General features: G+C 37.9%; 2 protein-coding genes across 6 annotated transcripts in view; one reads left to right on the top strand and one right to left on the bottom strand.

Annotated features, from left to right (window-relative positions):
- The first annotated feature begins 2,761 nt into the window (after positions 1–2,761).
- LOC122250929 (pyridine nucleotide-disulfide oxidoreductase domain-containing protein 2) lies at positions 2,762–9,399 on the top strand. Its single transcript, XM_043012666.2, has 12 exons — positions 2,762–2,892; positions 3,045–3,226; positions 4,411–4,598; positions 4,812–4,967; positions 5,436–5,589; positions 6,578–6,737; positions 6,920–7,061; positions 7,374–7,581; positions 7,848–8,004; positions 8,308–8,461; positions 8,684–8,791; positions 8,943–9,399. The coding sequence occupies exons 2-12, from the start codon at positions 3,121–3,123 to the stop codon at positions 9,117–9,119; spliced, it is 1,710 nt and encodes a 569-aa protein (XP_042868600.2). The 5' UTR covers positions 2,762–2,892; positions 3,045–3,120; the 3' UTR covers positions 9,120–9,399.
- A 761-nt stretch (positions 9,400–10,160) lies between these two features.
- Positions 10,161–20,708, bottom strand: part of LOC122250930 (uncharacterized) — a 38,339-nt gene continuing 27,791 nt past the window's right edge. For 4 of the 5 annotated variants that reach the window (XM_043012669.2, XM_086543337.1, XM_043012668.2 and 1 more), the window contains 3 exons: positions 15,026–20,708; positions 14,582–14,824; positions 10,161–14,056 (listed from right to left, as the gene is read on the bottom strand). The exon at positions 15,026–20,708 is cut by the window's right edge and continues 108 nt beyond it. In XM_043012669.2, coding sequence (XP_042868603.2) covers positions 13,408–14,056; positions 14,582–14,824; positions 15,026–20,708 — 6,575 coding nt within the window. In that variant the 3' untranslated portion in view covers positions 10,161–13,407. The remainder of the gene's footprint in view (positions 14,057–14,581; positions 14,825–15,025) is intronic. The other variant, XM_043012670.2, reaches the window with a different exon arrangement.

Below are 20,708 nucleotides of genomic sequence, written 5' to 3'. Positions count from 1 at the left end.
ATCTTGTAAGATATTAATTTTAGGGAAACAAAGAATTTTATAGCATTTTTTAAAGTAAGCTCTCCAAACATGGAAAATCAATATACATATAATTTTAGTTACAGTCTTATAATATACATATGTTAATACATCTACAGATAAGATTGTATGCGAAAAGTTGTGTTCAGTGGTCTGTCATGTATTTACATAAAATTAAGCTAGCAGTCTTATCAAAACAATCAGCTAACGTAAGATAACCAATTATTAAAGATTGCTTGTCGTTATTCGTTTTAAGATTGCATATTTATATTCCTATATATCTCTTCATTCTTACAGAACGATTCCCATCTGTAAAATTATTGTCGTTTATCTACTAGTACTGCTTGTCTCTGATGTATATTATTTTTGAATCATCAATGTTCAGGCTCTTACAGTATCCAACACTGGATATTTTAACAATGAAATATGCACTATTTCACCTCCAATATAATAGTTTATGTGCTGTTTATACACACACACGCATATAGATGCTATACGTCCGTATTTTCTTGAACAAGATTCCTCGGTAAACAAAATGGAGAGAGGGTGGAAGAGAGCCTAATTAAAATATGGTTCATGTTCGGTGATAGCAGTAAAGATTGAGGTAAAAGCAAATTGGAGATTTTCAGATTAAGGCTCAATTATTTTTAGTATATCAGAGAAAGCCAGAAATCAATCATATTCGTTTTCGTAAAGGGCAAGTGCATTAAACCTCCCGAAATGACTACTAAGAGCCAGCAAAATCCTTAACATTTCTCAAGGGACGTGTGTGTGAGTAGGAGAGATGTCTTTATTTTACTTGAATATGGCAGCCTTATAATAATAGTTACACAGGTTGCTACGTTCATTACCTTGGAAGATAAATGACCTCAGATAGTAGTTGTGTTCAAAGCATTGGGCGAAAAACTAAAAAGATACTAATTCTAAAGAGGAAAAATGGTACAATGTGTTACCTATCCGAGTGATACTACACCCGTCTAACAAATTTGCTTTTCCTCCGGAAGTGCCTTTGTGGTCGATCGCCCTAATGCCCTTTTGTTGCTTTCTAGAGGTACGTCGCTGTCCTCTATCCTAGCGGTGTTTCAAAGTCATTTTTTTCTGGATCTGATCTTGTATATGTGTTAGTTTTTTTATTATAAAAGTGGATAATCAAATAAACGAATCATAAACAAAAATCATACATGTATGCATATTTTTTTCAGAAGTGTTTGTATTTTTTGGCAATACATTTTCGATTTTTATAACATATCGTACCCTCTTGTCGGGAAATATTAAAATGCGAATTACACATAAACTTTTATGTCATGCAACTAAATCATTGTTTCCATTTCTGGTAAAGAGAGACAGCTGTAAGAGAAAGGGATATATCATAGTGACAAATGCATATTCGTTATAGACAGAACCTTTGAGCGAAATAACAATCGAAGTACAAAAAGTTACATATGCCTGGAACAAAGTGAAACATCATATTAAACACCTAAACATCTAAATGGAAATGAACAGTAGGTAATCAGAAATTTCTCCCGGAAACAAACTGCAGGAGTGAAATTTCAGCATTACGATAAAACGAGATGTGAGGGAGGCTGGGCCCAGTATTTTCCCTTGATCTCTTTAATCTCTTCATCGAAACCATCCTCGGAGAAGTTAGTCTTTTGATGGGGATAATGTCGTTAATATCTGTGTAAGGTATGCAGGCGACAACCCTCAATGCAAGCACAAAAAGAAAAGAAAAAAAAATCAGCTTAAAAAAAAAAAAAAAGGTTTACAAAAGAACTCCCTCACCCTACAAAGAAGTGATATCTGAAAAAAAAAAAAAAGAGAAACAAAAAAATCCTAGTTGCAGACTGAAAATGTATTACATCAGAATGTGAAGTAATTAATCTAATGATTTAAAAAAATCGAGTGATATGTTTTTCCCCCATGTTCATGCTTCATAAGCAATAGTCTGAGCATGTTATTAATTATTCCTCCCCCTTCTCTCTCTCTCCCTCACTCTCTCTCTCTCTCTCTCTCTCTCTCTCTCTCTCTCTCTCTCTCTCTCTCTCTCTCTCTCTCTCTCTCTCTCTCTCTCTCTCTCTCTCTCTCTCTCTCTCTCTCTCACTCCCCCCTCTCTCTCTCTCACTCCCCCCTCTCTCTCTCTCACTCGCTCTCTGTTTCTCTCTCTCTCTCTGTCTGTCTGTCTCTCTCTCTCTATCTATCTATCTATCTATCTCTCTGTCTGTCTCTCTCTCCCTCTCCCTCTCTCTCTCTCTCTCTCTCTCTCTCTCTCTCTCTCTCTCTCTCTCTCCCTCTCTCCCTCCTCTCTCTCTCTCTCTCCTCTCTCCCTCTCTCTCTCTCTCTCTCTCTCTCTCTCTCTCTCTCCTCTCCTCTCTCTCTCCTCTCTCTCTCTCTCTCTCTCTCTCTCTCTCTCTCTCTCTCTCTCTCTCTCTCTCTCTCTCTCTCTCTCTCTCTCTCTCTCTCTCTCTCTCTCTCTCTCTCTCTCTCTCTCTCTCTCTCTCTCTCTCTCTCTCTCTCTCTCTCTCTCTCTCTCTCTCTCTCTCTCTCTCTCTCTCTCTCTCTCTCTCTCCTCTCTCTCTCTCTCTCCTCTCTCTCTCTCTCTCTCTCTCTCCTCTCTCTCTCTCTCTCTCTCTCTCTCTCTCTCTCTCTCTCTCTCTCTCTCTCTCTCTCTCTCTCTCTCTCTCTCTCTCTCTCTCTCTCTCTCTCTCTCTCTGAATTATGTGATTTAGAGACGTGCATGCTTTATTGTTTGAATAGTATGATCAATCTTATAATAACAACTGATTTCAAACACTGTCAGACAAACATGGCAACACATTGATAAGAAAAGAACGGGCCTTGACAACAGGTATTTGACCTTGAAGACAGCGTCCTAAGGTGAGACCGCGACTTCGGATTTAAACTTAATATTCACTTGACATATCAATTAATACATAAAGATATATCATTACCTCCGAAAACATTTGAAACGCCGTGCGCAGAGAACAAGAGTTACCGAATAACCTCAAATTTCCAAAATCCACCTACAGTTGTGACCCTTGGCCCGGGGTATGGAGTGAACATGATCGAATAGCATGTACACAGGGGCGAGGAGAGTGAGCGAGCATGAGAGGCCTAACACAACTTCCTTGTATTTTTACATCTGTTGGGGGGCGTCGCGCCTCAACACTGACCAGTGGGAAGAGATATGATGCTGTTGTCATAGGGGGAGGTAAGTTCTTTTTCTACAATTCTAATGTCACGATTATTTTCTTTTGTTTTTGTCATGTGGGCACCGTAGGTCGAGTTTTGCCACAAGTCATTTGGGTAGAATGGATTAGGAATCTAGGGAATGTAGATATCGTTTTATGTGTTCTCCACTTGATGAAAATGTATGGCGTGTGTGTGCGTGTGAATACGTGCGTGCGTGCGTGAAAACGTGCGTGCATCCTCGCGAATGTGTGGTACGTGAGTATGTGCGTGCATGTGTGCGAGTGCATGTGCATATGCATATATGTTGTGTGTGCATGTGCGTGTACGTGTGCGTGTGCGTGTGCGTGTGCGTGTGCGTGTGCGTGTACGTGTACGTGTGCGTCTGCGTCTGCTTGTGTGTGTGTGGGTGTGTGCGTGCGTGCGTGCGTGCGTGCGTGCGTGCGTGTGTGTGTGTGTGTGTGCGTGTGCGTGCGCGTGCGTGCGTGCGTGCGTGCGTGCGTGCGTGCGTGTGTGTGTGTGTGTGTGTGTGTGTGTAATGATAATTATAATGATAATGATAATGATACCACAACCACAACCACTACCACTACCACTGTTATTATTACTGCTGTTACTGCTTATGTAAATCACATTAACAGTGATAATTAGTGCAACTATTATTATATTACTATCATTATTATAATTATTGTTATTACTATTGTTATTGTTATTGTTGATATTATTATTATTTTCATTATTATGAATATTACTATTATTTTTTGACAATACATATAGTAGTAAATAATGATGGCAGTAATAGTTATAATGAAAATGATAACATTTTAATGGTACCATTAATGATTATAAAGACAATAATAGTATTGATGATGATAGTGTGATAATAATGATTCTTATTTTAATGGTAATAAAAGTAATGATATGATATTGATAGTGATAACAATTATACTAATGATGTTTGTAATCAAATCATGAGGCAGTCATGATACAAAAGTAAAAAGGAGAATTTAACAATTTAAGTATATTTCGCATTGTATTTAATTCTAGTAAATTCCTTTAACTTGTTCATAGCTTCCTTTATGATGATATTCCTAGATTCTGACAACATTAATAGAATAGAAATTCACAAAATTTAAAAGCATTAGTGATAGAATATATAGAAACAATTAAAAGTGTATAATTATTCTGATCTTCCACATTTTCCAGGCCACAATGGCCTTGTAGCTGCCTCCTACCTGGCCAAAGCAGGAAGGAGTGTCTGTGTGCTTGAGCGCCGTCACATTGTAGGAGGAGCTGCCGTGACAGAAGAGATCATCCCAGGATTTAAATTTTCTCGAGCCTCTTATGTTTTGGGTCTTCTGAGGCCGAAAGTGTATGAGGATTTAGAATTAAAGGTAGTTATAGTGTATGAATAAGAAACTGGAATAAGACAGACACTAGAGTTTTTATCTGAGAAATAAGGATAAAATTTGAGATCACAGGATTTGGCATATCTTATTTCTCCATAATTGATGAATTTAGATGGCCTTTTCTTTTCTTATCTGTAATTTTGATTTGTAATGCTTTATTATGGAAAATATTATGATAAGGAAAACTTCTCTTTCTAGCGTCATGGTTTAAAAGTGTACCCAAGAGACCCCAGTTCCTACACACCACTCCATGAGAGGGAATGGCCTACAAGTGGGGGTAGATCTCTAATCCTGGGGCCACACGAAGAGGAAAACTTCAGACAGATTGCACAGTTCTCTGAAAAAGATGCTAAGGTATGATGAAAATGGTGACTGTCATCTTATTTGAATTCAGGATTGAATTGAGGATAGGAATGGCACTAACAACAGTAATGAAACAATATCCTGTAATGATACAAGCTAATCAGTGTGTAGTATGTGCTAGTCATGTGTCTTTTTTTTTATTGAAGAAAGAAAGTTAGTTTTACATGGAAAACTATCTTTCTTTCAGATTAATAAGTTTTGTTTTTGATAAATAATTTTGCAATGAATTATTATTTTAGTATTTCAAGCTTTTTTATTCAATCCATTTTTGTTGTGCTTTTATTACATTATATTATACACATAGGTTGTAAGTTATAATTTTAACAAGATGCCTACTCTTGAATGTAAAATGTAAGAAATATCTTTTTAGGTTTATCCTTGATTCATTCATAATTTATAGCCACACAGTATAAAATAGTATGATGAAGCAATAATCTAATCATTGTGTTAATTTCACAGGCTCTTCCACAGCTAGAGTCTATACTAAATAAGTGTGCAGAGGCTATAGCTCCACTTCTTGACAGTGTGGCACCAGATGTCAAAAGCTTTTACTCCTCTGGAATCTTGAACAAAATAAGGCATATTCCTAATTATATGCCTCTCATAAAGACTGGTAAAGATAAGAAGCTCTTATTTCTCATGTAATAAAAATGAAAAAAAAAAATATATTGAAGGTATCAATTCACAATGGTTAATGATTGCTTTACAGAAAGATTGTGTGAACTTGTGAGATTTAAAGGAAACATAAAATCAACATGTTTTAGATTATTGGAAATATATTAACCATCCACTAAATTTATCAAGTTTCTAGATTTTGTAGTTTTATACATTATATCTATTTTTAAAAATGGGGATGAAGTATTTAAAACTAAATGCAATACATGGCATGGAATGATAATATACAGATCTTGAAGGAACCCTTCATGTTCAGGATAACTCTGTGACAGCAGATGGTACCTATACATGCCATGTCAAGGGGAAAAATATTGTTCCTGCACTTCTAATTGCACTTGATATTTTACCCATTAATTTTGATAAGTATTGTTGAGGTGCAGTGATAGGGAATTCTGGAATTCAAACAAACAATCTAATTGTGATATTTCTGACAGCATGGGAGATACGAATTATATTCAGATTATCTATGGTAATTGCCTGGCTAGCTGCAATCATTGTTATGACATGCAAAGGTTTTTTTTTTTTTTAATTATTTCTGAATATGGGTTTCTTTCAATTGCAGTAAAAAAATATTTGTTGTATGGTACAGGCTCATTGGTATGCCTCATGGCCTACCTTTACCATCTAAAATTTCATACTACTGTTAGTTTGCATCAGAAAGTTTTATTTTTTATTTTTTTAAATACTATAAAAAAGAAAAAGAAAAAAAAGAAAGGTTACTTGAATGCTGATTGTAGAATTACCTAATATACGAGTAGATATGAATGACTTAATAAAGAAGTCAGTTGAAGATATATTATTATTATTAGAATAACCTATATGAAAACCTAAAAAAAGACCCCAAAACAGATCCCATATCATTAATACCAATAAAAATATTTCCCCATCATTGAAATACAAATATTTACTTCCATTTCTTTCCTCAGCTTCTACTTTGGGAAAAGATATCCCTCAGTTGTATGAACTGATGACTGCCCCAGCTATTAAGGTTCTTGATCGTTGGCTGGAGTCTGAACCACTGAAAGCAACTCTAGCCACAGACAGTGTTATAGGCGCCATGATTAGTCCCAACACCCCGGGCAGTGGGTACGGAGATGTGTTTACCGTCATACGTAAACAAACTATAATTTCTTATTTATATATATCTTACATTTGCATGAGAAATCATTTTAATGTGCAGGCAAAGCAAAAACAAAGTATATAGATTATTCACCAGGCTTTCCCCAAAAAGGCTGTGTCTATTTTGTCCTTTTTTTCTTTTCTTAAAGATATGTTTTACTCCATCATGTAATGGCCCAAGTGGCTGGGGTGAGGGGTGCCTGGGGCTACCCCGAAGGAGGCATGGGTGGTGTTACGCAGGCTATGGCCAGGGCAGCACAAGAAGCCGGAGTCGATATATTCACCAATCAGGTAAGAATTCAGGGTGCTACATTTAGAAAAAGTGTACCAAGTTTTATATGAAAATAAAAGAATTAATAAAGAGACAGTATATTGCTAGTTTAATTGAAGGAAGTACAGTGAGGTTTCTAAAACTTACTACTCAATAACTTGACAGACTTTCAACTCTGGAGGATTAATTTAAAGTAAATTTTGTATGCATATGATAACATTAATCATTATATTTCCCAAATGCATTATTGTAAGTAAAAAAATATACCTTTCTTGTACTTATTATGTGATCTGTATGTTGTTAACTGTACTACAATTTTTAATATTTTACAGCCTGTAAAATCGGTTCTTCTTGGAGACAACAGAGAAGTAGTTGGTGTAGAGACAGAAGATGGAATGAAAATAGATGCCAAAACAGTTCTCTCCAATGCCACTGCCCATGTCACATTTCTAAAACTGCTTCCTGAAGGTTCATTACCAAAAGATTTTGAAGCATCAATAAAAGGCATCGACTACACTTCTCCAGTCTGTAAACTTAATGGTAAGACTTGTTAAGAGTTCTTATTCTAGATTTAGTTTCTTCTAATAATTGAATTTCTCATGTAATTTTATAACTATTTACTAATTCATGAATATGTCTTAAAACAGTAAAAAAATTATTCAGCATTTTTTTCTGGTACTAGACAAGTAATTAACATATAATAAATTCACCTCTAATAAAGATTTATTTTTTCTTTAAAAGAAAATCAAAAGTGATACAAAAAGAATTAATATAGATGCCAGACTTATAATTTTCCCCATTTGCAGTTGCCCTGAAATCTCTTCCAAATTTCAAGGCAAATCCCAGTACAAATCAGAATACTGTGATGCCACACCATCGCTGCACCATTCATCTGAACTGTGAGAAAACAGAGCTGCTGGATGAGGCCTACCTACAGGCAAAAGCAGGACTCATACCTGACAAGTAAGCACTTATGAAGAAAACATTCAATTTTTTTTTCCAGAAAAAGTAAATAGTGTTTGAAAGAAACCATCGTTCTAGTGCTTGGTACTTACACCTAGTCCAGTCATCATTAAATTGTCTACTGATCCCTACTAGCAAATGACCAGACAGTCTGTTTCAGAACTCCACAGTGTTTAAAGTCTAGCATTTCTTGATAGTAGTGACATTTGAAGTTTTTAAATATATATAGTTATATTTGAGAAAAGATGAAGAAACAAGAAAGTAATTTGAAGGTATTTTATCCCAACACATCCTGTCTTGTAGGCCAATGATAGAGATGACTCTGCCTAGCAGCTGTGATCCTACTTTGGCTCCTCCCGGATGCCATGTAGCACTGTTCTTCACACAGTATGTCCCTTACACCCGGGCTGATGGGAAGCCCTGGAATGAGGAGACCAAGGAAGAGTATGCAAAAAAGGTAGACATAAATTTGTATTAGTTGAAAAAATGGGGTTAAGGTGATTATTATACTTTTTAAATTTCCTAAATGGGATTAATCTAACAATGTATACAAAAATGGTGAAAATTTAGTATGAACAGGTATGAAAGTATGGTTTATGGAATTTTTAAGATTTAATCTGCAATCATTAAATGATATGATCATGCTCCATTACTAACAAACCTTTGTATTACCATACAGATTTTCAGTGTAGTTGAGGAATATGCACCAGGTTTCATAGAGAGCATTGTTGGTTATGAGGTATTGCCACCACCAGAGCTAGAGAGAATCTTTGGCCTTACAGGAGGGGTGAGTATGACTATGAAAGTATTGACAGCATCTTTTTTATGCAAATATACAATTTCATGATACAGGCTTAGTCACTCTCAGACTATAAGACAAGGAATTGTTAATAGATTTTATTAGAAACATATAAACATCAAATGTACTTTCTTTTCAGAACATATTTCATGGGTCAATGTCATTAGATCAGCTGTTTATATCTCGCCCCTCGCCAGCACAGCCAGGCCCTTTCACCCCAATCCCAGGCCTGTTTCTGTGTGGATCAGGAGCTCATCCAGGAGGTGGGGTAATGGCTGCTCCAGGACGCCTGGCTGCACTATCTGCCTTGCAGTGAGATTTGTGACTTGAAATCCAGTGCCATTAGTTTGTTGATTTACTTTATGTAGATCACAGAGCATAATTGGGAGATAAAAACATTTAAGTAGCAAAGTAGTTTATATTCTGTTCCATTAATGGTAATGTTACAGTACCTATATTAATCTAAGAATGCCATAAAATAAATGATTATATTTTTTCAGACAGATCTATATATTTTATAGTACTGTACATGATAATATACGACTGATATTGCTCAATTATAATGTACCAATAAAAAGGATTCATAATTTTCAGTAGCACTGTGTTTTTGTATCTTATGTTTTTATTTAGAGTCGCAAGAGGATCTGTACATACAACATAAATCTTTTTATTTAGAATCACAGGAGGATCTATACATAACAAACAAGTAAAAGGACCGAGCACCACAGTTTTGCAGTGTTACAATTAACCATTTTTGATCATCAATTTATGTTAGATTGACAGGTCTGCTTATAATATGCGTTGAAAAATACTGTTCATTCAACTTTTTTATGTGGATCAAATATTAGCTTAAAAGACAATGATTAATTACCTAAGCATGGAAAATACTACTTAAGAGTTATTCTAAACATTAGATCTTAGGAAATAGAAAGGATACAGGGAAGATGTTCCCCTAATTAGGAAAATATAGGGAAATAGGGAAATACAGGGAGACTAATGAAAAGTAAAAATTATATTTCCCATAAATAAGCCCACAATGTTTATCCTTACAACAGTAAAATAAAATGTAAACATTCATCAGAAACTGAAGACCAATCTTGAATAATCTTCAATCTAAGCCCTTATAAGCTGAACAATATCCTTTTATGTTATTTTGTGGTCCTTACAGTTTCAAATTTCACAGCATTCATGAAATTAACTGAGTTGCCCAAATATATTCAAATGTCTTGTGATTTAATATACTTTCTTTGTCATGTTGTACTTAACCCTGAATTTATAAACCGGTTATTTTTTATAAGAAATTATATAATTATGATATTATATAAGAAATCAGTAACAGGGGAATTAAAAGTCAAGCAACAAAATTATCTTTATTACAATGAAACACTCCTTTCATTTATAAATTCCTTAGAATGTATCTTACAAAAAGAAAGAGCGAAACAAAAAACAAAAAACAGAGTAAGGCAAACTGTCTGTTCAACAGTTAATACCAAATATTACTTTGGATTAAGGAAGTGAATCTACCTATTGGACTAAAAGCAAACTATTATGAAGCTGGGTGATGATCTTCCTTCATCCTAGGACAGAAGTGACCAAGATGCCAAGTGGTATGTTAATAAATTCCTACTGTTATTATATTATTATTATTTGTTCATTTATCTATTTATTTATATATATATATTTTTTTTATAAATGACTAAGACATACAAATATGGGAGCTCTAATCTCTCAAGTACATTTTGTCCCTCTAGTTAGTTATGATTTACTTCCGATATTAAACCCATTATATTGGATTCAATATCTTTTATGGTGCTCTCATAATATTACATTATTGATGAAATCAGGAACTATAAAAATTATGATGTCAAGTAATAAGAAAAGCATTATTATCATTATGTTTACATAGTAAAGGCAAAAAAAACATGATTTATTTTTAGACGAATCATGAAAATATACAGGATTACTATATGAAAGGAGTATTATCAAATTTCTTATTTGATTTTATGTGCATAGATTTATTATACTTTTTTCACTCTATCATGATTTTAATTTTATATTGAGACATACCTGGTATAGACTAACAGGAAAGACAGTAATTTATGAAACATTTCAAAGAGCTTGTTTCCTTCTCAGGAATAAAATAACATTTTAGAATCATAATGGGATTATTTTTCAATATTGTATTTGTAATAATTAAAACATTACACCTAGTTAACCAAAGGAACCTTTTCATAGGAACCCAACAGTCCTCAGTACAGTATAACTAGCCAAGAAATACTGGATAGTAATGACCTGTTCACAATATTATCCATTTCCAAAAGGGATAAAATCTGAAAGATGTAGGATAAAGGTCAAAGATACCAAGATTTGTTTAAAGGACTTTGGGGCATCCCTACTTCTTCTAGGGAAAGGGTTTAGTTTTAAGTCTCAGGCAGGTGGTACCAGTTCGTTTCCAGTCAGCATTATTCAATCACAGATATAAATAGCACCATGTGATATCACAAATACTTGAATATAATTTATGATCAGTAAATAGAGTCAGTTATTAATACTACAGTATTGTGCATTAAGTTTTGATGATATTATGCTCCAATAAAATTGAAATATTTTTATAGTAACTGAAACTATTTTTGGGGTTAACTCTGTTCATATGTATATATGCATGTGTGTGTGTACATATATATATATATATATATATATATATATATATATATATATATATATATATATATATATATATATATATATATATATATATAAATATTTCTTTGCATGGCTTTGTGTATGCATTATGGACATTGTAAATAAGTATGTGTATGTGTATATGTATGTGTATGTATTGTTGTGTATGCTCACAAAAACACATAATGCATATAATATATGCATATAAGTAAATGCAAGCACACTGCTGCCATGAACAGTATATACACTATGATTTTCTATTTCTTTTAACATATAATGCAATCTGTCTATATAATCAAATAATGTAATTTTACTAATCATTATTACTGTAGCTGCCTCAACATGCCATCTGTTAAAATGTTAACTTACAACAATGAAAAATATGTAACAAAACCCTTTTAGAAGTGAAATAGCCTTTACAATTTATTACTACATTTCTCAACTCTGATTTTGAGTACTAACTGTAGGAATATAGGGTCTTATTATTTATAACATAGTAGGCCAAAGATAGAAAAAAATGTAAATATATGTGTTCAAAATTCCAGTGACAGAATAGATCATTTATACCCATTCACTTTTCTTGTGATATTTTTATGTCATGGTACTACCAAATGCCATATACTCCCTCCATTTGTATAAAGATTATAAGCTTATTTTTGTGCAAACAAACTTGTGGGCAAGAAGAAGCCCTCTGCAATTATACACTTGTCATGGAATCAGTTGTCTGGAAAAATGGCAAAAGTTTTGTGCATAACCATGTTAATCTGAAGGGTGAAAAATGTAGAATTTTATACAGTTGACAAAAATGATTAAACAGTTTTCTATCTGTTTTTTTTTTTTTTTTATACTGCACACCTGTGCATTATCAGAGGAGGGATAGACATAAATCAGATGAAAGAAATTTAAAAAGTCACTGAACATACCTAAAACAGACAATACTGAAAGAATAATATTGACATATCTTTTGACATGAATAAAAGATGTAAAGTAAGTCTATTAAGCAAAAGCTTACACAATGGGGAATGAGATCACAAAAAAATATGATCATTTCAAATATTGTCTAAAATATGTAATACAATCAAGTTTAGTTTTAAATAACACTAAAGGAAATTCTCTGTTCTACTGGTTTATGTAAAGAAACAATGCAAGATAATACTAGGTTTGTTTGAAAAAAAAAAAACAGTTTTCTGAAAAACAACTTCAGGAATGGAAAAATACAAATAATGTTGCCATTGCATAATGGTCTACTAAAATAAATACAGGTATTCCTAGGTGAAGATGGCATTTATGAAACAGTATTTCCCAATTCATCAAAATATATGATGAAGCTTTAGCACATACATTATCTAAAACTAATACTTCCTATGGCCAAATTCCAAAGGAAATTTGTTTAGAAAACATTGGCAAGAAAAATCTTTTTGCATGAATAAATTCATATAGGAAAGGAGACAATATATATAACTTTCTCACTTTTCAAACAAACATGCAATTATTGGAAGTTTCTCATTCTAAGTAAAGATTTAGCAAAAAACTGAAGTGAAAGCATTACACTGAAATATTAAGAGAAAAGAGAAAAAATAACATACAAATGCTTGATATAATAAAACAGCAGGTACCTACTTATAATTCATGTGACAATTTAATTCCAATTAAACACTGTATAGGGGGAAATGTATATTAGACCTAACAGAACCCTAGTCTTCAATGTGATGATCAATTCTTGCATTTTCATAAATCTTGACAGGTAAATCAAACTGCATATCTTTCTCCAGATAACTAAACTGCTAAGCTACTGGTAACATCATTTTAAGAGCAATCCAAAAAATATCTATTATTACAGCAAGCATATACTAATAACTATTATGCTGAGCATAAACTCACTGGACTTTTTATTTTTTTTTAGAACACAACAAAAAGAAAGCTTATTTCTTTTCCTGGAGGATTCCCACAAGGTCAGAGAGTGCAGTCTTTGTTTTATGTAACACCACAACTTGGCCTGCTAGTCCATCTTGCACAGATCCAATCACATATTCCATTTCTACTTCAGTGATGCCTTCTGGATAGGAAAGCAACTGGTCATTGCTTTCACACAATTTTTCAAGGGGGGCAGCCATCAAACTGCGGCCTTTACCCTGACGCCACAGAGGAATAAGTTTAAATTCCTCATGAGGGAGTTCTGGTAACATTGGTGTAGTAACTCGGCTGCTGCAGATGCTCCAGCTCTCCATATCCACACTTCTCGCAGATGATCCCTCTCTCTCATGGGATTCCATGGACTTAAATTCATTACAAATATCTGGAGTCCTTAGTGATCTATGTCCTAACCTTGGAGAGCCAGGGATGAGAGGTGTACCACTAGGGGTGACACTCCCATCTCTGCTCATGCCAGGCCCACCTTTTCTTAGTCTTGGGCGGAAATGCCACAAGTGATCAACATGGGAGTCGAGTTTTGAAGAGCCACCCATGTGCACATTGAGAGTGGGACATTGCACCAGGCACCCACAGATGATCCCCCAGTGTGCCTTGTGACCGCCCCGGAGCCCTGGCATATGATTACGCTCTGCATCATAACTTTGGTTTGGTTAAGAAAAATAATGGTAGAATAAATGTGATAGATTCTGAAGCAAAATTATATATTTCTATATGGCAGTAAATAAAGTCATGGGTATTTTATCAGGTTTGCTTGTATCTTAACGTGAATAATCCTTCAAAAATATATCATACTGAACTGAACCAGTGCATAATGGTATTAATGAAAGATAAAATATCTGATTATAACTATAACCATAGATGCTTTCATCTGTTTGTAATAATCAAGTGATACTTTCAGGATGATTACTGGTTTTGCATATTTCTTGCCCATTAATAACTAACATTACATTAGTGAACTACCCCCCTCATGAAACTATGAAAAAAAAACTCAATATAAAATTTTAAACTATACTACATCAAAAACAAATAACCTAAAAATGATTTGCAAAAAAGTTTTATGAAACTAATATATCAGGCCATACTTTTCTTTACAACCTTACCTTACCTTTTCCCAATCCTGAAACTACAAAATTCAATTATTAAACCTGTGCTATAAAAGGATACGGCACTAAAATCAAGTCTCCCTTCATCAAGAGTTCAAGTAGTGTTCTCGGGTCACACAAAACATCTCTTCTGATAGTAGCCTCCATCCCAGAAATTCCTTCTGCCAACCTAACCATGGCCTCTGAACTAAACATCTCTCCATGCTTGGTAAAACCTCTTCTCCTGGCCTCTTTCAGCAAGTCAGTAACATCCACAGTCTCAGGAAAGACTTGTGATGCCATACTAAGGGCCACTAAACCACATCTGGGAAGACAAAATCACAAGTAAGCAGTTGTCATATAATTCTACTTAAATGAGTAACTGTACCCCATCTGTCTACTTCATGATAAATATTCATTAGAAATATTTTGCAAAAAATGAAAATTAATGGAAAGTATTTACAGTAAAAGCCTCCATAATCCTAGATTTTGATTAAAAAAAAAAAAAAAAAATCATCATACTTACTGGGGTCCCTGCTGGATACTTGGCCGTAGCTGGGTATAGACTGACAGTGTTTCTGTTTCCTCGTCCAAAATTCCCCAGTCCTTAACATTTACAAAGACTTTTCTTATCTCTTCTTCTGGTGAGGGGAGTGGTAAATCACTTCGGTTGATGACAACCTTGCCATATGGCGAGATTGACATGAGAGAGGATTTAGGAAAGCCAGTTTTAGGAGATGGTAAGCTAAAAGTAGGTGGTGGAGGTGGAGGTGTATACTGGGATTTAGCATCTGATGATGTAGATGAAGGTACTGGTGGTGGCACAGGGGGGACTGAAGGAGCTGGAGACATCACATTAGATGTAAGCATGGATGAAGATGAAACAGCTAATGCTTCTGTTGCAGGTTGTGCTGGTGGAGGTGGAGGCATGCTGGGGGTTTCTTTGGAACTTTCAGTCGAATCTGAAGTAGAAATACTTACTTGGTTAGAGAATGCCCTATGGTTATCCATATGAGGTGTGGGAGATTCTGAATGAGGTAAAATTTTAGGGGGAGGTGGAAGTGGTGGAGTTGTCATTATATTTCTTGGAGGTGGAGGAGGAGGAGGTGGAGCAAGGAGGGGGGCAGAAACTGTTATATCAGCAGGAGGTGGAGGGAGAGGGGGTTCCAACTCACATTGGGAACCTACTGGAGGGGGAGGTGGTAGGGGTGGCTCTTCTTCAGCCTCTTCTTCAGGGGGTGGTGGAAGAGCTGGCGGCTTATCTTCTGAGGAACACACTTCAGTTTTCACGTCCAACTGTGAACTGGAACAGGTGGATGAGATTGTGATGGCCTGAGTATTGGTTTGTTCAGCTCTGTTTGATGTTCTTGAATCTGCTTCACATTCAATCAAAGAGGGTGTGGTAGCTTTTGTGTTGTTGGAAGTTACTGGAGAACATGTTTCTGAGTTTCTAGATGATGCTGAGGGTTGAGGTGTAGATGGTGATGAGGTCTCCTCAGGAACAGGAGTTAGTTTTAGTGTTGGACTAGAAGGAGTGTTTAGAGATGATATTGGGGGCGGTGGAAGTGGAGGAAAGTCAATCCATTCACTCTTAGCAGCTGGAGTATGGATGGCTGATCTGGGAGGTGGAGGTGGAGGAGACTTGCGTATTGATGTAGATCGGGGTGGAGCTGGTGGGGGACTATGTCTTCTGAGTGATGTCTGGGGTGGATTGATTGGAATCAGCATATACTGCCTAGGGGGTGGCAATGGGGCACTCATGCCTGGCTTGGGGGTGTTGACACAGGATCGAGGGGGAGGCTGAGGGGGAGTCTTGGCGTAGGACACTGGCGAAGGTTCAACAACATCTTCCAGGATGCTGTGAAGGGGGGAAGAAGAAGACAATAAGGTGTGGGAACCATTAGTTGGAGTTTGTGAAGCACTGACTGACCTACTTTCTTTAAGTGAACCCTGACCATCAAGTTTATTTTCATGACTAGATTGTGGTAAAACTTGCTTGTCTGAACTAACTGTTGGTATACTATTATCATGATTACACTCTGGTTCTACCCTTTCCCCATTTTCATCTTTTCTCTCATCAATACCAAAATCATGCACTAGACTTTCTCCCTGATCTGCAGTGATGGATGTTTCAATGACAGTGCCAGCAGCGTGTTGTGTGGGCGATTCAGGGAGAGTGACTGAGGCAGGTGTGGCATTCTGAACATTACAGACATTCACTGGCACATCATTAGTTTGACTATCACTTTTGACAGAACATGGGGGAGATGGGAGTGTACTTGACTGTGAAACTGACTCTACATGAGCTGAAGGTTGAGCACTCTCACTCTGTGGGAGTGGATCTACAAAGGAACTCTCAGGGCTTTTGTCTCCACTGGATATAACAGGCTGCTCTGACACTTGTGGACTAGTACTTTCCACCTGTTTTTCGTCTGTAGGTTCAACGGATGTTTGAGTTTTTACATCCTCTTTTGTGTTATTGTTAAGAACATCAGCAGTGTGAGATGAATCTGCATCTTTTCTACCATTTTGTTCTATGTGTTGGCTCGTTCCACTATGATTTTCCTGAGATTGGTTATTTTCTATCAGATTTTTCTTCTTTTCATTTGAATTTTCTTTGGCATTCAAGTCACCAGAATCCTCTACAATTTTGTTTGACCCATTTGAAGAAGAGAGAGATATCCTTTCTGAACTTTGGAGTGTATCCTGTTGATTACTTGTTGGAGTCGGTAAATCTGCACATAAATTTTGCAAGTTTCCAACAGTGTTATTCAATAACTGCAGAGCATCTTCAGATTTTCCAGAAAGTGTTATAGGTGATGGGGGCTTCCCTGATGAGTCATCTTGGCAACTTTTGGCACTCACAGGTGATGGTGTTCTTCCTGGTGTCACTCTACTGCCACGATTGGTTTCAATGTGTGGTGGAGAGACAGGAGCTGTTTTTGACTGGGGTGATAATGGGGGCACTATAAGCTGCATGTCATGGCTGGGAGTCGGGCTCCTGGAATGGGGAAAAGATGGAAGAGGTTGTCTCCTTCTTCTGGAGTTTGGAGATTTTGGTGGAGTGCCAGAGGGTGCTCTCTCTGAACCTTGGAAAGCCTCTGAAACTGAGCCTGTGATCGTGGGGATTACTGGACTTGTTTGAATGCCATTTTTGGAAGAGTTTGCCATTCTTTCGGAGTTCCCTTTGTCAGTTAGATCGTTGCTACTGACTGTCTGTTTTTCACTATTCTGTGCCACAGTGGTTGATTTGACTTCGCAATCAGGCCTTGCATTATCCTCCTTAGCATCACTCATATCCCCGGAACTATCCTCTCTCAGTTTCAAAGAAATCTCTTCTGCTTTATCTTCTTTTTCCTCTGCTGATTTCTCTGTCTCTTCCTTCATTGCTTCACTGACATCTCTCTCTTGATCTATTTTTTCATCATCTTTCATTGTTTGTTTTTCCTCTAAAGTACTCATATCAGGATTTTCATCAGATTTGACTTCAATATTTTCTTTATCATCTGAAATTTGAATATCATCATCATTTTCCTTATCTTTAGTCATATCAGGATTTTCATCAGATTTGACTTCAATATTTTCTTTATCATCTGAAATTTGAATATCATCATCCTTTTCCTCATCTTTAGTCTCAATTCCCTGAGCTTCTTCACTCTTTGAATTTTCAAAATCTTGTTCTGATTTATCATTTGACTGTTCTTTCAACAGAGTATTCAATTCATTTCCCTTTTCTCCCAAGTCTTCATGATTGAGTTTCAGATCACTTACCACTTCCGTTCCAGAATCTTTGATATCAGAATCTGCCTGTACAGAGCCACCACCCGCTGATGTGGCGTCCAAACTTTCTTTACAGTTGTTACCCTCCTTTTCTTCAGTGGCTGAATTTTCCTGTCCACCTCTCTTAATCTCTTCTTCAATCCTTGATTCGGTTTCTTCTTGCCTTATCGCCTGTTCATTTAGTTCTTCCTTTGTGCTTTGTTCTTGAGTTTTACATCCCTTGGCGTCAGAAGCACCGTCAGCATTCTCACTTTCTTTCTCATCGGGACAATCCTGCTTTTCTAGCCTCTGTCCTCCTTCAGCTTCACACGACTGCTCGCCACTCCCTGTTGTAGTTTCCCCCTGTTCCACAAGGTCAATGGATGGCTGGGAGTCCTTATCTCCATCTCCTTTTTCAATCTCTGATACCTGTGACATCACAGAACTGCCCTGGGTTGATGTAGAGTTCGTGTGAGGTTCAGAGGATTGTGATGTCACTAACCTTCTTTCCGTATTGGTGACCTTGTGTTCAGGACGATGTTGAGATGACGTCATTGTTCTTGCTGAGGGGACAGTGAAGTTTGAAGAATGAGGGGACGGATAGAGAGAAGATGGACAGACAGGATATTGAGAGCCTGACGACAAAGTGCCCTCGCTGCTCACCAGAGAGCTTTCAGATAGGAAGGGAGTAGATGACTTGGAGTCCAAAAAAGGAGAAAGCGAGCTAGGTCTTGAGGTTAGCGTCTCTGTGGGTATAGGTGATGGTATTGGGGTTGTAGTTGGGTTAGTTGACAAAGGAGTAAGGTAGTCATTGGGGACTGGTGTTATGGTACAAGACTCTGTAAAAGCCGGAGATGCTGTAGCTGAAGCCATTGTACTGTCAGCAGTTGCGTAGGCAGTATCTGAAACTCCTGGGGATGAAGAGAGTATGTAGGCATCTGTAGTGATAGCTGTGGTGAAGGTCGTGACACTGCATGTGTCCGCATCCAACGCCAATGAATCAAATTCCCCCGTCGGTGACAAGGTATCGGCTGCAAGGGAATCAAAGTCAGCAGAAATGGTGTCACTGTCAGTGGGGAGAGAAAACAATGACGGAGGCTCAGTGGAAAATGGAGATGACATCTGTGCCATTTCTGTGGTGGTAGTGTTGGCTGTGCTGGGGAAGACCAGGGTGTCCAGATCTGACCTCTCTGTTATCACATCATTTCGGGCTGAAAGGGAATCGTCATCTTCGTTTCCTTGCGATACTTCTTCGCTCGTTGATTTGGGCAAAGGGGACAATGCATCATCTGAGGTTGCAGTTCCAGATAAAACATCTTGGCTTGTCTCTGACATGTGGGTACTTGTGTCCATGCCGTCAGGAACAAGAGGCAGGGTCAAGTCAACAGGCGTAGAGGACATAGACCCTATTGTCTCAGAGAGCTGTGGTGTGGCCTCAGGTGTTTCCATATCGAGGGTGGAATCTTTGCTATTATCATAAAAGTTTGATGCAAAGGTCACATCACTGGAGGGCGGCGTCATGGTGATATCGTCCGTGAACTCAAGCGACGAAGAAGTGGGGACCGGCGAGACTCTGAGGGCGTGAGGGGGTAGCGGGGAGAGGCCAGACTCGGGAGTGAGAAGCATAGTGGCCGTGAGAGTAGAGGAGGACACCAGGCTCGAGGCTGGACGGCCGTCAACGGAATCCTCGGTCACGTTCTTGCCAGGGTATGCCGTGCTGGTCTCCCCTCTGGTCTTCGACTCCTCCCCAGACGCTTCACAGGACGACTCCGGAGACCCTGCACTGGTGGTAATCTCCGATGTTGCAGCGGTAGCATCTGCGGCGGGAGTGTCTGTGTGTGTTGTTGCAGCCAAGTTTTCCTTTGACGCCTGTCGCACGGGCGGCGTTGGAGGAGGGGGAGGGCTAGGTCGGGGGGGAGGGCCACTTCGAGGGGGAGGCGGGACAGGAGGTGGAGCTTGTCGGAACGATTGCTGTTTCGCCGCTGACGCAAATTCTGGAGGGAGCTGAGGGTCGTACTCTGACTTCACCTCTGGCGAGGGTGGGTCATACGAGCATATGTACATCGGGGGCGGCGGGGGCGGCAGATCCATCATGAGGTGGGCCGGGGGAGGGGGAGGTAGGTCCTCCGGTGAGAGCTCGGGGAACAGGTACGACGGGGGAGGAGGGGGGGGAGGCGGGGAGGAGGAAAGGGTATAGAAGTCTGGTGGCGGAGGAAGGTCAGGCGGGGGTGGAGATGCAACGGAACAGAAATCAACAGGTGGAGGGGGAGGTGGGGGAGGAGAGGAGGAGGGGGGCGGGGGTGGAGGGCTCGACGCTGGTGGGGGTTGAGGCGGGTCTGCCGGAGAGGGCAGCGTTGCCGGAGAGGCCTGAACGCTCGTCATGGCAGAGGAAGAAGAGGAAGTACTAGACCGAACGACGTCGGAAGACTGGACAGTGTCTGGAGTCTGAG

The sequence above is a fragment of the Penaeus japonicus genome, unplaced genomic scaffold (genome assembly GCF_977035675.1).
Source record: "Penaeus japonicus unplaced genomic scaffold, GWHDUDI00000001_assembly GWHDUDI00000013, whole genome shotgun sequence".
Lineage (NCBI taxonomy): Eukaryota > Metazoa > Arthropoda > Malacostraca > Decapoda > Penaeidae > Penaeus > Penaeus japonicus.
Note: the sequence above shows the minus strand (reverse complement) of the source record. Positions and strands in the feature narration are given on the sequence as shown.